General features: G+C 37.3%; 1 protein-coding gene across 2 annotated transcripts in view; it reads left to right on the forward strand.

Annotated features, from left to right (window-relative positions):
• Window positions 1–17,916, forward strand: part of UHRF2 (ubiquitin like with PHD and ring finger domains 2) — an 81,688-nt gene that overhangs the window by 43,184 nt on the left and 20,588 nt on the right. For both annotated transcript variants that reach the window (XM_036402578.2, XM_036402579.2), the window contains exons 5-8: window positions 5,180–5,289; window positions 14,114–14,300; window positions 17,195–17,318; window positions 17,742–17,849. In XM_036402578.2, the coding sequence (XP_036258471.1) occupies window positions 5,180–5,289; window positions 14,114–14,300; window positions 17,195–17,318; window positions 17,742–17,849 (529 nt within the window). The remainder of the gene's footprint in view (window positions 1–5,179; window positions 5,290–14,113; window positions 14,301–17,194; window positions 17,319–17,741; window positions 17,850–17,916) is intronic.

Here is a 17,916-nt window from a genome sequence, read left to right on the forward strand (position 1 = left end):
ACCATGGACGGGGCTGGGTTTGGGGCAGGATCAGGACCTCCTGCAGGCTCCACTCCTTGGTGTGGTCTGAGTGGTGGGGCAGGGATGTGCACAGAGTCATGAGCCTCTGACATGGTTGCTGGCTGTTCTCTCAGGCCAGTTCTTTCCCCAGGTACTCTAATGTCCACCTGCCTACAGCTCCCCTGCTAAGGAGGAGAGTGAGTCTCTGTGTCCAAGTCTCTGCTCTCAGAATCTGGAATCATGAGCTATAATACATTGTTTTGTAAATGCATCAAGCACATCACCTATGGCTGACATTAGAAACAGTAATATCCTGCCTGACTTGTATGTGTGTGCACAGTATGAATTTGTAGGTTTGGGAGTATGTGTGTTTTGTTTTCAAAATTCATATTAGAATATGGTCCTCAACATAGCCTAGAAAATGTTAATTTAATTTTTTTCCAATTGTTTAAATACTAGTGTTATAGAAAGAGAGTAATAAATTCTTTGCTTAGTGTGGAAGTTGCCACATGTCTTTATAATACTTGTGTAATAAATGAAAAGTTGAATTAAAAGCAGAGCTAATACTGTCCTATTTTGTAACTGTGTATTTTTATTTTGATGATTAAACAAATGTGTGTGGAATATTCTGAAAAAAATCTTGTAAATGCTCTCTGCTTTTTTGCTTGCATGCAATAAAACCCCAAATTTTACATAGAACCTCTATGTAATTCAGTACAACCTAGCAGAATTTGGTGAGATTATCAATGTAATATGCTGTCTAAATGTGGGAAGATTTTAAAGTCACCTTTGAAACAAGTCTGTTTAAAATAAAATCTCCAGTCAGCTGCTTCTAAGGAGATGATATTAAAAGTTCTAATAAGCATTTTGAATTGTAATATTGAAAGATTGTGTGCTTTTTAAGAAGTTGTTTAACTATGATTTGTTGATGCAGAACAGAAAGAGTTGCTGTCTGAAAGCTTTACAAAAGCAGAATAAAGGCTGATTGATGTAAGGCATGTAAACAAAGTGTTGCATATGAAAAAATAGATACAGAATGTGATAGTAAATCTGGTTTTGTTTTGATTTGTATATTGTTTGTTAAGAGAATTTGTGTATTTGGAGAGCATAGCCAACATTATATTCTGTTAGGTTTTATTATGATTGTGGCTGTTTCTCTACTGACCTGGACAGTACCTTTTGACATTAGCCATAGAGACTGACTGTGAATTAATTGTTTGTGGTAAGCATGACAGTGTGAGTAAGGTTTTGCTCTTAGCAGGCTTAAATATAAATCAATATTAGACACTTTTCATTATTATTCTTAGTATGAATATGAAGTCTGTGTGTATTTTTCTGGTAGTTTTTTCCCCCATTTTTATTCAGCATTGTATTTTGACTTTAGGGTGTGTTAAAATACTATACTTTTGATTTCAGTGTGCTAAAGTGATAAACCAAGAAATTTCCAGACAGAGATCTGACAATTGTCACTGAATCTCTCAGATTGTAAGAAGTTATAAAGTTCTCTGAGCATGGTAACTGTCCACCAGCTTTTCTTTTCTGTGAAGCTGACCTTTGAAATATCCAGGATAATGACCACTTGTCACATGTCTAGTCAACTGTGATTTCGAATGTCTAAAGTGTTTTGCTACCTGAAGGTTAAAAAAAAAGGAAATATGCAGGGGGAAAATGCAAATAAAAGAAGGTTCAGCTGAAGGTTTCTCTCTGGCTTTAGCTAACCTATCTCAAAGGAAAGCTTGCATTAGGAATTCTGCTGTGTTGAAGGATCTGGCTTTGTTTTGGGATTTAATTATTTCAGAAGATTTAGAGTTCTTGCTTGAAATACAAACATCCCATTTATATTGCATAATCTCATTTTTGGTATGGTAGGGTGAAGAAATGAAGAAGGTTTATACACTTGAAAGCATAAAATAGCCACAATTTTGTCAGATAACCATAATTTAAAAATCACATGATCATTATTAAAGCATTGAATATGTACTGTGGCAGAGGAATTACTCTTTTATGAGCAAATAGCTGAGCAGATTTTTTTAGCTTTGGTAAGGACTAACCATTTAGTATTAGCCATCATTTTCACAATGTTAGTTGATCTTCCTCTGTAGTTCCAGATATGCAGCCATGACATTAGTTGGAACATACCAGCTTTGTAATGTTATTTGATAGTATTAGCTTACTTCTTATGCAACTCATAGCAGAAAATAAAATGTTTTCCCTGGTTAAAATGCTGAATAGACTTTAGGAAAAACTTAGCCTGGAAGTTGCTTTCTGAGTGTTCTTATCTCAAAGGAAAAATACAGGGCAAAAAGAGAAGGAATGTCTACCATAATCTAGTGTGTGTGATAGAGAAACTATGAATTCCATCACTTTAATAAGTACTGCCTAGATATAGGGAATAATATTGCTAGTAAGTAGGATTGCAGTGCTATGAGAGAAAAACATGCCATCCAGCTGTACTAATTTTTAATTATTATTTCAAGAGTTCTTTGTTTTACAGTGTTAATTAGAGGAGTTTTTCATTTAGCTAGCTAAACTAAAAAAGTTTGTTGCACTTCAACACTTTGAGGTGGAAATAACATTTTTTGAGATGATACTTTGTAATAAAGTTAATGATAAAAGTCTGTGCTTCTGCATACTTTGCAAGAGCTTTGCTGTTACTGTTTGGAACACTTACATCATTGAACCAACTTATAAATCTTCTCATGGTATCTTTTAAGGAAACAATGTCATAATGATTGTAGTTATAAGTAATTTTATAGTTCAAATTGGCACCATTGGAATTTACTCCTAATTAATATTCTACTGAACTCAAGTTTGACTTGTTTCCCAAAGATATAAATAGCAAGTGTCTAGATTTCTGGGTAAAGCTGTATGGTGGTTTACCACCTTCCTTCTTGACCATAGACTGTATGCAGAGAATACAGAGAATAAAAAGCTATTTTTTTAACAGCAGCTTTTTAGTTTTCTGGGGAAAATGCAGGGGTTGGGGGGAAAGGTAAGTTAAATAACTCTAAACCATAACACACTGTGAAGGGGAGGGGAGGGGAGAGGAGAGGCAAAAGTCAATGTAAAATATGCTTAAATTTGTCTGAAATTTACTAGAATTTGAGAATATCAGTCATTAAGTATAAAATTTAACTATTTGAAAAAAGTAATAGTTTTGTATTTTTGTTTTAAATTAGATTACAACTTTGAGTTCTGTAAGAAATAAGTCCTAGGGGAATAACATTGCATAGGCAGTTAAGCAGTGCTAAAAGTAAGAAAGATTCTAGTATAGATTTATGGCATTAAAGAATGTCAATAGGTGTGTTTTGTTTTGGTTTTAACTTTAAATAATCTAGGAAAAACAAGACATATGGGACAGTTAAAAACAGACTCTCCAAAGTCCACAAAATAACCTGGGAGATATTGGTGCTTGTAAGAGTTTGTTGATTCAGTTTTCCTGCCAAAGATTATATTTACATCTTGTAATTTCTATATTTGAATGTATTGTGTCATTGTGATTGTGAATTGCTCAGTTTTGTGGATAATTCAAAGCGTCTTTGCATGCTAACCTGAGGTGTTACTCACAATGGCCAAAACTGCTTTAAAGTATGATCCCCTTAGGGTGCAAATGTAGTTAACTCTAAATACATTCTTTTCCTGATCAGGAAATCAAACAGTTATTTTTCTGATGGATATATTTGCATTGATGAAGCATTTGCATATTCTGTTCAAATAGCCTAAATATTTGAAAATTGCTAGCATTTACTGTTTATGCATGTGATTAACAATGGGGAATGTTTTTTCTCCAAAAACTGCTGGGAAAGAAAAAGGTCAAAATAAATACAGGTGCCTAAGTAAATAGCTGTTAGTACACTTAAAAGGAAATTAGAGTCAATCAAGACACTGATGGAGTCCTCTCAACCCCAGTTCCATGGAGACCTGAATACTGCAGTGTTACGGGCTTGAAAAAATGATTTGTCACCCATGGCTTTTCCCTGGCTTAGTTTATTTCTGTCTTAGTTAGGTCATCATCTGTCAGAGTTCAAGAACTGGTAGTCAGCACAAAGGAAGTGGTGAGAACAGGCCAAGAGGTAGGGCAGAGAACCACAGATTCCAGACTGAAGCCTGATGTTTCTGGAGATTTTCTGTTGTTGCAGTTATCATTACTGAATATGAATCTTATATCTTGTTTCCCTGGGTGTCTGTCGTCTAATTACATTTTGCAGACTAGATCTTTTTATAGGGATCTCCTACCTGGCTGGCTTTCTTCAAACCTGTTTTCAAGTCACCTGTGTGATAGATTCTCACAGATACGCATCAGTATTTTATTATACTGAAAATTCCTGCTTACTTCTAGATCAGGTAGTAAATTGAATGTGTTAGAGAACAGGCAGTTGAAGAGAGCACTGTATTATCCTAAGGAGGAAGGAAAAGGGAGTGCTTTACAACTGTTTGTGTTATTATGGCCATTTCTTCCTAGATATGTTTCCATTTGAATTACAATCTGTGTAGATACAAATATATTTTAATAAGAGTAGATGAAAACCCTTACATTTAATATTTTCTAGAAGTCTTGTGGCATTATTGTTGTGGAGTCTTGGATTATTTGTTATTACTAATCACTAAGAATTTGTGCTGAAACCTGACATAGCAGTACTATTTATAATTCAATACAGTATTGTATGTGGCTTTCCAGAGTTGAGAAACAGTTAAAAGTCATAGAAGGGGATTTGAAATTTTCTGCTGCTTTTCTTGCTCTATAGGTTCCAACTATTTTCCTGTCTTTCAGGTCACATTTCTGGTTTGTTTGTAGTACTATACTTTTATAATAATGTTTGAGATGCTGTATTCCAGAAGATATGGTTTTGCTGGTCTGCTGTGTTCAGCCAATAAAAACATTTTGAGGTTCTAGAAGGAAATTAAGCCATGTAGGATTACTGTCTATAAAGACATACTGAAGTGCCAGACAATCTGAGGATAATGGAGTAGTCTTTTCTTTAAGCAAGCCCTAAATATGTGTTTTATTTTTTTCTTAGAAGTTACCGTGATAGACTGATTTTTGTAGGTGAATTGAAATAAAGTATCCTATCAGGGATAAAAAAAGGCTTCTTTATCTTATTGTTTAGGATTCAAAAAGTACAGAATCTCGGTCTGAGGAACTAAGTTGAATGTATTTTTTATTCTTTTTGTTTTTCAGAGGTCCAGAAGACACAATAAATGATTGCAAAATCCTTTTTATAGAGGAAATGTACAAGATTGAAAAGCCAGGAGCCTATCCATTGACATTTGGGGATGGAGATTTCAAAAGTATGCACTTTTTAAATTACTTGAATATAAGTACAAATTGAGTGATGTTTCTTCAGAAAATATCAGCATGCAGAGGTAGTAGTAATAATTGGTTTGTGTTCAAGAAAGTAATTGCATTGAAAAGTTTTTAGATTTCTGTTCTGAAAAGTATAGTTATTGTTAAGATGGCTGTATTACTTTATATATTCAGAAACTAGTAACAGCTTAATGCTATCAGTCATAAATGGTGAAAAAAGGAAGCAGTTGGTAATGCTCTAAATGAACAGTGACGAATGGATTTGCAGTCTCATTTAAGTTCCTAGAGAGATGTTCAGGCCACCAAAACTGCTGTTGCAATTGACATGTAATTTAAGCTTTTAATAAATTATGAAATGCCAAAAATAGAATTAGTTGGTAGTGATACACTTTAACTCTGTCATTCTGTCAAGACAAAAAAAAAAACACGTAAGGAACTTTGCACTAAAGCTGCTTGTAGCATTAAAAAAAGGGGATAATTCATGTTTGGATTAGTTGACCCTGCATGACCTTCTAGAAAAGTTACTATGCCAGACCTCCTTACAACCACAATAAGGAGCTAGTGGCAGTTTATCTAAAAAGTAGTGTGACATTTTATCCTAAGTTTGAAAATATATTAAAGTTATGAGTGGTAAGTGTTTGTGACAGCAACACTGAATATTGAACTGGAGGTCTACAAGTAGGTATTATATATAATTACATATTACATTCCTGACTCAATGCAATTTTTCAGAACCTTTGTAGATGGCTCTCAGTGCACAACAATGAGTCTGATTAATGTTTATTTGTTGTCTAAAAAAAAAAAACCACTGTTTTTCAGAGGAGCAAATACCATTCTCTGTGGTATTCCTAAAAGTAAAAATGTCAATTTCTCAACTCATTATTAATTTTCATTATTTGAGAATTACTTCCCTTAGATTACTAAAAAAAGAAAATTATCCACTCTGTTTTATTTTTTCTTGGTCACATTAAAAGATTTTTGAAATATCTTAATGCATGTTTTTGATTTAAAAAGATTGCAGTGTGAGAAAATTGAAAATCAACAAATACTGGTTTGTGTTTACATACTGTTTATTTTGCAAGTATGCAACATTTTAAATGGCATAAAAATTATTGCAGTTCATTTAGTTCTTCCCTGCAGCTACTGTGTAATGAATTAACTTTTAAAATTATGCGTCAAGGAAATGAGTGATTACTGTATTGCTGACTATACAAAATTCTCTACAGTGGTGCTATTTGATCTCCAATGAGTATTTACTTATCATAGAATCACTTAGATGGCAAAAGACCCTTAAGGCCATTAAGTCCACCACTAAACCATGTCCCTAAGTGCCTCATCTGCGTGTTTTTTTGAACACTTCCAGGGGTGGTAATTCCATCACTTCTCTGGGCAACATCTTCCAGTGCTTGACCATTCTTTCTGTGAAGCAGTTTTCCTAATAACCAATCTAAATCTTCCCTAGCCCAGCTTCAGGCCATTTCCTTTTGACTGACCCTCACCGGGCTACAAACTCAGGTAGTTGCAGAGAGCAGTAAGGTCTCAGGCCACCTGAGCCTTCTTTTCTCCAGGGTAAACAACCCCAGCTCCCTGAGCTGCTCCTCACAGGATGTGTGCTCCAGGGCCTTCATGAGCTTCACTGGCCTACTCTGGGCACACTTCAGCACCTCAGTGTCCTTCTTGGAATGAGGGAACCAAAGCTGAACACAGGATTTGAGGGGTGGCCTCACCAGTCTATACTTCATTCACTGATTGCCACTCTAATTGTTTCAGAGACAATACCTTCATTATCTATTGCAGCTCCTTCCCTCCAATGTTGATAGTTGTTTCTTTATTTGTAACCTCTTTGCATAAACTACCCAAATATTGACATCTGTGTAGAGATTTGCACCTCTGTGTATGTTTTATTTCATTTTGTTCCTGGTCCTAATCTTATTAATTTCAGCATATTGTTTATAATCTTCATAAATAAATATCATTTATAAATATAATATTTTAAAGTGTAATCATGAAAAATAAATTGATGTGGGAATTCAGCCTTATTTCTTGAACTGCTCTTTTTCCTGAAGACAACACTCACCATACAACCCTGTTCATGTGATTCTGGTTTTCTAGCCAGATCAGCTGTTTTGCCTCTGTTCAGGTATGCACAGTGCACATCAGTTGAGCTGTATGCTATCACCACCAGTGTAGCCTTTCCTTCTGGACTGTACTTACAACCCCATTTGTGCTGTGTATTAAAAAATGTTAAATATATATACACCTATCTATAAACACACAGCTCCCTTAGCTTATGTACTATGGAGAGATGCAGAATTTTATTACTTTTATTATTATTATTTAAATGTAATATTATTATTTTATTTTATTTTAATTTCAGATTAAATTAAAATAATTATTTGGCCTTAAATATTCTATGAGATTGTTGTAAGCACAATCAGCAAATGCACTGATTATATTTTTGTCCATGTTAAGCTACTCTCCATGCCCATATCAAAAGATAGAATGCCTACTATGGAAATAATCTTTATCAGATAAACAGTGTAGAAGCTCTTATTTCTTGAGCATGGTCACATAATAATTAGATTTTGTATGTGTAAAGTGATGTTAATATACATTTAGCAATTACAATTAAAAATAAAGTAGTCATATTCTAATTAATTAAAGGAAGTAAAATTCTATGACTGAGGAAAGGAGGAAGGCTAAGCCTTTTAGAAAATTATATTAGAAATAAAAAATCTAAGAAGCAACATATTTACAAATATATTACAAATATTTAAATGCAACATGCAAATAACACCTAGATATCAAGATATATTACTTCCATCAGAATCCAAAGTTGTGCTAACTCCTTCTACAAAAAAAGTTAATATGAAATTATTTATGCAACTAAACTCTGCATTCTTGGTTGAGGTGAACAGACCTGTCTTCATGTGACCAATAGTGCAGCTATAGTTAGTGCATATGACTTATAGCATGGTTAAAACAGAAATGTGAAAAATTAGTCATATCATGAAAATGACAGTTTGTAGTTTGTCTGTATATTGAAGAAAGTAGAGAACTTCACCTATTGTTTAACTGAACTAAAATATGTAGGTATTTTTTGCTCTTTTACTATTAAAAAAAAAATTACTAACCTTTTACCTAAGAAACTGATTTTGTAACTGAAACCAGTTCATTACATAGGCCTAAACAATGTGTGGTGCTCAGAGCTGCAGAAAAATATGCCATTTCATGTTGTCCATTATTAGCTAGATGAAATAGACTATAGTGTTTCCATAGGGAATGCTCAGTCATCACTTTTAAAATTTTTCAAAGGAGTTAACAGTCATCTGGGATTTCTTAGCCTGACTTGAATTGGTGTTTCCACCTTGCACAGACTGTGAGTTTATTCTAGCTATGCTGGAAAACCATCAGATTTGTTCATCAGCACACATAAAATTTGTCTTTCTCTTCTAATGAACCTTTGGAGAGAAGTCTGAAATTAATAGATTACCTCCATTTGGGAAGCATGATGTCTTCTAGGCTATACTTTACTAGAAGCAATATTCTAATAGATTTTGGAGGTTTTCTTAGACGTGTATATTTAAGTGTACTTTTGCCTTTAAGACTTTGAAAATAGTCACTGCTGGTGGCTTTATATGTTTATTTCTCAGGTTTTTGAGTCAGTAAATCTCACTAAACCTTCTATCTGCAGCTGGTAATCTTCCCTCCTCAGTGATTCTTTTATATTTTTCAATTATTAAGTTTTTTATCTTAAAAACAATTATTCAAACAGCATTGTTTTAGCACTTCTTATCATGGAATGTTTTTACTTGGAAGGGACCTTTAAAGATATTTTACCCCATGGGCAGGGGTATTTTTCATTAAATCAGATTGCTCATTCAGCCCCATTCAACCTGACTTTGAAAGGCTCCAGGGGTGGGGCATCCATACCTTCTCAGGGTAACCTGTGCCAGTGTCTCATCACCCTTACAATAAAAGAAATGTCTTCCTTGTATCCAGTCTAAATCACATTTCTTTCAATTTAAAATTGCTCCTAGTTTTCATTATTGTTGCTCCCTTTCATTACTGATCTTTGTAAATAATCTTTCCCTATCTTTCTGATAAACTTCGTTTAAGTATTGAAAGGCCACACAAAGGTATCCCTAATGCCTTCTCTTGCTCAGGCTGAACAAATCCATCTCTCTGAGCCTTTCTTCACAGGAGACATGCTCCAGCCCTCTGATCATTTTCATGGCCCTCCTCTGGACCTGTCCTAACAGTGGTTGGAAGGAGTATTCAGGGCCCTACAGCCTGTCAGCCTGACCTCAATGCTGGGGAACGTCATGGAGCAGATCATCCAGAGTCTCCTCACACTGTGCAGGACAGCCAGGGGGTCAGGCCCAGCCAGCAGGGGTTTGTGAAAGGCAAGTTCAGCTTGACCAACCTGATCTCCTCCTAGACAGTGACCCACCCAGTGGTTGAGCAAAAGGCTGTGGCTGTAGTCCAGTCTACCTGGACTTTAGTAAAGCTTTTGATACTGTTTCCCCCAGCATTCTACTGGAAAAACTCTCCTCATGGCTCAGACAGGCACCCTGTTCACAGGGTAAAACCTGGCTGTATGGCTGGGCCCAGAGATTAGTGGGGCATGGAGATACATCCAGCTGGTGGCCAGTGACCAGTGGTGCTCCCCAGGGCTCAGTACTGGGGCCAGTTCTGTTTTATGTTCTTTATGGATGATCTAGATGAGGAGATTGAGTGCACCCTCAGTTTGCAGATGGCACCAAGCTGGGTGGGAGTGCTGATCTGCTGGAGGGCAGGAAGGCTCTGCAGAGGGATCTGGACAGGCTGGACCATGGGCCCAGGCCAGTGGTGTGAGGTTCAACAAGGCCCAGTGCTGGGTCCTGCCCTTGGGTCACAGCAAGCCCAGGCAGTGCCACAGGCTGGGGCAGAGTGGCTGCAAAGCTGCCACAGGAAAAGGCCCTGGGGGTGCTGGTGACAGCAGCTGAACATGAGCCAGCAGTGCCCAGGTGGCCAAGAAGGCCAATGGCATCCTGGCCTGTGCCAGCAATAGTGTGGCCAGCAGGAGCAGGGCAGGGATTGTCCCCCTGTACTGGGCACTGGGGAAGCCACACTTGAATCCTTTGTTCACTTCACCCCTCACTCCAAGAAGGACATTGAGGTTCTGAAGCGAGTCATACCATGTGCCTGAGAGTATTGGTTAGATATTAGGAAAATTTTTTTGATGGAAGGGGTTGTTAAACATTAGACCAAGTTCTCTAATCATCATCATGGTGACATCACCATCCCTGGTAGTGTTCTAAAGGTGATTGGATATGGCACTTGAGGACATGGTTTACTGCTAAACATGATGGTGATGCTATGTTGGTAGTTAGACTTGATCTTAAAGGTATTTTCAAACTTTAATGATTCTTTGATTCTGTGATGAACTGAACCGCTCAGTTTGGTGTCATCTACAACGTTGTTGAGGGTGTACTCAATTCCAGTGGGTATGTCATTAATGTGGATAGAAAACAATAGTGTTGCCAATATGACCTTTGAAGAACAGCACTCCTTAATGGTTTTCAGTTTTATGTTGAACCATTGGATATGGACCATTCACTCTTTGAATGTGGCTGTCTAATTAAGTCCTTATCCATTTAATATTAATCAAACCCATCTCTCTTCAGTTTAGCAGGAAGAATGTAAGACAGCTATAAAGCTAGAGAGTGTCACAAAGGAGGGCCACAAAGAAGGGAAGGGCCTTGAATTGAAGCCTTGTAAGGACAACAGCTGAGGTTGCCTGGTTGTTTAGCCTGGAGAAGAGACTGAGGACAGTCATCACAGTTTACAACTTCCTCATGAGGGGAAGATGAGGGGCAGACACCAATGTCTTCTCTGTGTGACCAGTGACAGGAGCTGAGGGAATAGCCTAAAAGCTGTGTCAGGGGAGGATTAGGTTTGGATGTCAGGAAAAGGTTCTTCACCCAGAGGGTACATGGACACTTGAACAGGCTTCTCAGGGAAATGGTCACATCACTAAGCCTGGCAGGGATTCAAGGAGCTTCCGGACAGTGTTCTCATTTACAGAGGGATTTTTGGGATGTCCTCTGCAGAGCCAAGAATTGGATGTGAGTGATTCTTGTGGATCCCTGCCCCCTCATGATATTCTATAAATCTATGATTTTTTATTAAGAATATTGTGAGGGTCCAAATCAAAGGCCTTACAGACAGGTAAATGACATCTATAGTTCTCCTTTGACAATTGAGGCATTCTTTCCATGGTGGAGGGCCACTGTGCCAATCAGGTACTATTTGCCTTTGGTGAAGCCATTTTGGCAGTCTTTAACCAGTCCTCTGTCTTCCGCATCTTGACATGTCTTCCAGAAGTCTCTGCTCTGTGATCTTACTGGGCACTGAGATGAGGCTGACTAGTTAGTAATTCCTGGGTGAAGCTTTTAAAAAAAAGGTTCTTTAAAAAAGCTTTTTTAAAAAGCTTTCCTGCTTTTTACTGTTTTTTAAAAAGGTTGAAATAGCTTTTTCTCCAGTCACTAAGATCTTACCCTGACTGCCGTGAATTTTCAGATATGATGTGACTGCTGTGATTTTTTTATAAATGATGAAGAGTGGCTTAACAACTACATTAAACAATTCTCTCAGGACCCTGGGATGCATCTCCTTGGGTCCCATGGTCTTGTCTATGTTCAGGTTCTCAGATGATCTTGAACCTGATCTGCTCTTACACCAGGAGTGACTTCAATTCCCCAGCTCCTGTCTTGTGGGAACTTGACAGATGTGGGAAGAGTGATTACTAATGAAAACTGAGGCAAGCAAAATTGCTGCATACCTCAACCTTCTCCATGTCAATTGTGATTAGTTCTGTCCCACTTTGGGGTACAGAGCAGAGGAGGGGGTTGTGTGTGTATATTTTCTTTAATCTTCCATTTCTCACCAATGTGCCTATAGAAGCCATTTTTACTATTCTTTGTATCCCTTGCCAAATTCAGTTCCAGCTATACCGTAGCTTTCCTAATTTCTTAATTGTCCCTCCACAACCAGACAGCACTTCTCTTTTCTTCCCAGGATGCCTGTCCTTGATTCCATGTCCAGTGCTTTTCCTTCTTGTATTTCACTTTGTCCAGGAAGTCTTTACTGAGCTATGCTGGTCTCCTGCCTTCCCTGCCTGAATGCTCAGTGGTGGAAATGGAGAGATCTCGGGCTCTAAGAAAAATGTCCTTACAGTTCTGTTCTGCTCCCTTTTCCCTAAGTGCAGTTTTCCAGAGCGTCCCATCCACTAATTCCTAAAATAACTAAAAGTTCAGGCTTCTAAAATTCAGAGCAGTGACTTTAACCTTTTTTTGGCCCAAAATCCCCAAGATCATGAATTCCACCAGGGCATGACCACTTGAGCCCGGGCTGCCACTGATCCTGACCTCTCCAGTTAGTTAATCTGTGTCAGAAAGTAGCAGGTGCAGTAGCACTTCCCTGTCACCTGGGGTAAGAAATTATCCTTGATGCTGTCCAGGAGTCTCCTGAACTGCTTCCATCTTGCCAAGCTGCTTTTCCAGCAGATGTCAGGGACTGTCCTGACAAGTCCCTGCAGCTGGATCAGAACCTGCCAGAATGATGCTTCATGCAGGTGAAGTAGGAAAGTTTTGTCAACAGGGTTTCCCTCAATTGAGTGATGGGTAATAAACACAAACCATGAGATTTTATTTATTGGCTTGGCTTCTGATTTTCAACCACAAGCTCTTGACCTGTTCATCACTGTTTTTCAAAGATGAGTTTGTGCAATCAAGTCCAAGAAGAGGGAAAATTGTCTGCCTCCCTTTCCTTGCCTGTCCCTTCTGAACAGTTTGTAGTTGTTAATTGGAATGCTCCAGTCATGTGATTTGTCTCACCAAATTTCAGCATTTGTGATTAGATCATAGCTTTCCATTTGCACAGTCACTTCCAATTCTTCTGATGCACCCATGCTACATATGCTAATGTACAGGCATTTCAGCTGGTCTATCAACTGTGTAAGCATTTTATATTAAAAACCTCTAGTTCTTTTGAGGCATTTCACAGGTGTTCCCCTGTCAGTTTTTAATTCATCAGCAGCCCGACTCTTCTTTTTTAATCAAAACTCCATCCTCTTCCCACTCTTAAGTCTACTTGGTTCCGCCCTTGAAGAAAAAAGTACTGTTCAAGGTCCTCCAGAAAGACTGCAGATACAGCACAATGCTTTGCATTCCAGTCCCCCTTTCTTAATAAACTTTCAGTCTGGAGTTTCTCTCCACAGAGATTTACACTGATAACCTACAACTGCATGGATCAATTTCTCTGTAAAGTCTATTCACTTGGGAGGGCATGTTCTTCTTCAGTAGAAAGGGACTTGGATTTCTGCAAATTCTTTAGTCATTAATTTCCTTCTCAGTATACTTAGGAAAAACATTAAAGCATCCAGAACTCCTCTGGATACATCAATGATCCACCTCATATTTCTATTCAAGAATAAACTCCTGAAAGAAATATTTATTTTTATTGCTTATGTTATCCAAGCTAATTTACAAGGAACTGATAAGCTGTACAGCTTCAAAAGACAGTTAAGCTTCATCTTTAGGGAGAATGTGCAGGTACATCTTGGGAGCAGGAGATTAGTCATGTTTTTTATGTCTTGTTTATACAGCAGAAGAAATCTTATTAAGCCTATATAAATATCTCATTGTAAGAAAGAAAAGCATTTTCAAGAGACCAGTGTTCGTGTTCAGAAATAATTATTCCTTTAGATCGAGTAATTCACTTTGCAGAGATACATGGCATTTGACATTTCTTTGTTTTTGACAGGAAAAAGTGGCCCTGAATGCAAGCACTGTAGGGCTGATCCAGATAAGGAGTGCCGGTTTTGTTCGTGTTTCTTGTGTGGTGGCAAACAGGATGCTCACATGCAACTCCTGTGTGATGAATGTAATATGGCTTATCATATATACTGCCTGAACCCTCCTTTAAGCAAGATACCAGAAGATGAAGACTGGTAAATATACAAGGATGATTTACTTACCTATATTGACATTCCATACATGGTACCTTTTTGATACTTGCACCTCATGAAAGAAAATACTGAAGATGTTTTTTAATCCTGAGGTGTTTCCATCCATCTACTTAATATAAGACTTATGTTTTCTTTAAGATAATTCTTTTAAATCATTCACAATGGATTAGTAGTAAGCTTTAAGGCCATTACAAGATTTCAAGACTGGTATGTTCATTTTATTCATTATGGTCATTATGATCTTCTGGGATATTACCTGATCTGATTGTATTTATTGACAGTTGTTGTTCCTCTGCCTTCTCATTTTTTAAAAGCTTCACTGCTTGAGCAATTCTTTTATGCTCACGCTTCTCTGTCCCTTCATCCTCTGTCCCTGCTGCTGCCCCTGTGCTCTACTACATTCATTTTTCATGCTATGGAAGGACCACCACATTGCTACTCTTCATTTCTTACGTAATTAGTCTTATGTCTTTATTAGCTGTCTACAATTTACACTGTTCATATTTATCACCTGCCTATGATTTATTTGAGATGTTAATCCTTTATAAATGAGTAATAAATAGAACTTTATTCTAATAAAGTTTTCCATAGACTTCATTAAATGTCTAAGATGTCTATTCCATTACATGGAATCTCTTTGAACCTTGTGATTATATTTTTTGTAAAAATCTATGTAAATCTTTTGGAAGTTTTAACATTCTCTGTAAATTAGTAACTCAATCTCTTACACCTTATTGGCTTCCATAATGTTTATTTATAATGCCTGATGGTCTGCCTGTTTTCTGGGGCAACTATCCTCACAGGAAAGAATTTCTTACTAAAATCTAAACTAGGTAAAAGGTGACTGAACCTTTCCTCCAGTCTGAACTGCTCCAGCTCTCTCAGCCTGTCTTCATAGCAGAGGTGCTCCAGCACTCTGATCAATTTGGTGGCCCTTCTCTGGGCTCTTGGCAACAGGTCCATATCTTTCTTGTGTTGGGTGCCCCAGAGCCGGATGCAGCACTGCAGGTGGGATCTCACAAGACAGAGTAGAGGGGTGGAATCATCTCCCTTGACCTGCTGCCCACCCTGATTTGGATGCAGCCCAGGATGAGGGTTGGCTTTCTGGGCTGTGAGTGCCCATGGCTGGATCATGGTGAGCCTTTTGATCACAAACACCTTCTCCTCTCCAGAGCTAGTCATGGTCCATTCTCCAAATTATGAATTTCCAGTAGTTCAATTCGTATAATTAAAATTCATTGGAAAATGGCTGTCAAGCTTTTTAGCTTGTTTTTGTTTACTGTGCAACTAAGAATAGGAGCCTTAAGATTTATATATCTAAGTAGATAGCTGCATCTGTGAATGAAGGCACAGGGTGGTAGAGGTACAATTGTGGACCTGGCTTATGTGAGCTAGTTTAGAGATGCTTAGTGTCACCAGCCCTGTACTGTCTTAATGTTTGTCATTATGTAGAAGTACATTTGCACTGGGCAGAGCAGCATCTCCTACCAAAAAAGTTTATGCCCTCCCTTCTTCCTGCATACTAGCAAAGAATCATGATTGTCTGATTCTTAAATTAGGAGCAGTTTGCTTTAGAATTGGGAATACTTCCATTTTGTGTTTTTAGAGCGTAAAATCTGGCAAACTCTATTCAGGGGTTAAGTCTTCAATTTGGGAAAGCATAAGTTTATGTTGTGGAGGTGAAGTCTATATGTGAAACAGTATTTAATAGTCCCTATGAGATTCAGTTTAAAAGATATTAAGGTAATATTGTTATACTATCAAGAAACATGGAATTCACCATGTGACTTCACCTGGTTAATTCACTTTGTGAATTTGCATTATGTCATATTTGTTCTTTTAATTGGTCTTACATGCTTTTTCTTTAAGCAGTTGTAATACCTGTCAAAGTAATGGTATCATAACTTCAGCATCTTATATTATTATTTTTTAATCTACATGACTTCATTGCTTTCATGGTCAAACACCTTTATTGAGATAGTGAAATCTATTCCTGTGGACCTTAATCATTAATTCTTCTATTCATATCCACATAAAAAACTTAATAAATCCAAACCAGCAGTAGTAGTAGTAGTAGTAGTTTTTGTTTCCTGAATGAATTTATCAATGTTAATGTAGATCAGGCTTCCTCTTCTAATTGTGTATGGACCAAATCCAGCCTATGGGAGCCAGAAACAAGGACATGTCTGTATTGTTACTCCTGGACTGGGATAAGAATGTTGCTGGAAACAGCAGAATGACCACTGTTCTGCTTTTCTCTCTCTGCTGTGGTTAGTGTATACTAATATCTCTGCTTTCCTACCAGAATGGATTTGTGTTAGTGTGAGTGAGCCCCAACATTATATTCCAAATGGCTTCAGTGTTGTAGAGAAGTGAGTGTGTGTCTGTGTGTTTCTATATACATTATATATATGTTTGACATTCAGCAATCTGCAGTGAAATTTCTTGCACAACCAGCAAAAATAAGAGTAGATTGGGCAGGAGACAGAAACAGACCATGAGTACTGGTTAGCAGCATATTTTAACCTCAGCTATCTTCTCCTTTACATGATGTAAATGAAGGAGGACTAAATGAAGAGACATTTACAGGAGCCATGGGCACCTCTCATATATCATGTGAGAAAAAATAGTTCTATGTTTTGCAACTAGCACTCTACCTTTAAAGATACTGAAAAGCCCTTTTTTTAAAAAGTTGACAGTATTTGTTCATGTTGAGTTAATTTTTTAAGCTGTAGGCTTCAGCTGCTTAAACCTGGTATATGCTTGCTAGCTTGAAACATTCAGTCAAAATAACCAAAGAGACACTATTTTGGCTACCAGAAATGTATTGCCATTATTCTGAAGTTAATTGAGAATTTACTAAAACCTTTTTTTAGGTATTGTCCTTCCTGCAAAAATGATTCTAATGAAGTTGTAAAGGCTGGAGAAAAGCTCAAACAGAGTAAAAAGAAAGCAAAGATGCCATCTGCCAGTACTGAAAGCCAGAGAGACTGGGGAAAGGTAGAGTGTGTTTTAGAAATAGCTGTTACTCTGATTGTTCATGTATGTGCTACATCTATAATTTTGCTTACATATGCACTACACAAAATTCAGTACTGGGTTGCACAAACAACAAGACAATGTTAAATCCTGCCTGCTGTCTACTGGCAGTTGAAGCAGTGGAAGGATTATTAAGGTGACTAGAGGTAAAAACAACAACAACAACAAAAAAAAAAAAAAAAAAAAAAAAGAAAACCCCTAACTCCCCTCCCAAACCCATAACCACATATTACTTATTTAACATTCCTTTTAACAATTGTTAACATATTTTGAAATACGTGTTTGTTATAATAGACAGATTTCATGATCTCTGCATTGAATTTAAAAATATTCTTCAATATTGCAATTCATTTGTCTGATTACTTTTGTCTGATGTATTTTTAGGGCATGGCCTGTGTTGGTCGCACTAAAGAATGCACTATTGTTCCTTCAAATCATTATGGACCTATACCTGGTGTTCCTGTTGGGACAACCTGGAAATTCAGAGTTCAGGTATGTTGTTTCAGTATTAGCTGTAGTTGAAGGAAGTAGGAATAATAATGAATGGGTTGGGCACTAA

Source organism: Molothrus ater, chromosome Z, assembly GCF_012460135.2.
Source record: "Molothrus ater isolate BHLD 08-10-18 breed brown headed cowbird chromosome Z, BPBGC_Mater_1.1, whole genome shotgun sequence".
Lineage (NCBI taxonomy): Eukaryota > Metazoa > Chordata > Aves > Passeriformes > Icteridae > Molothrus > Molothrus ater.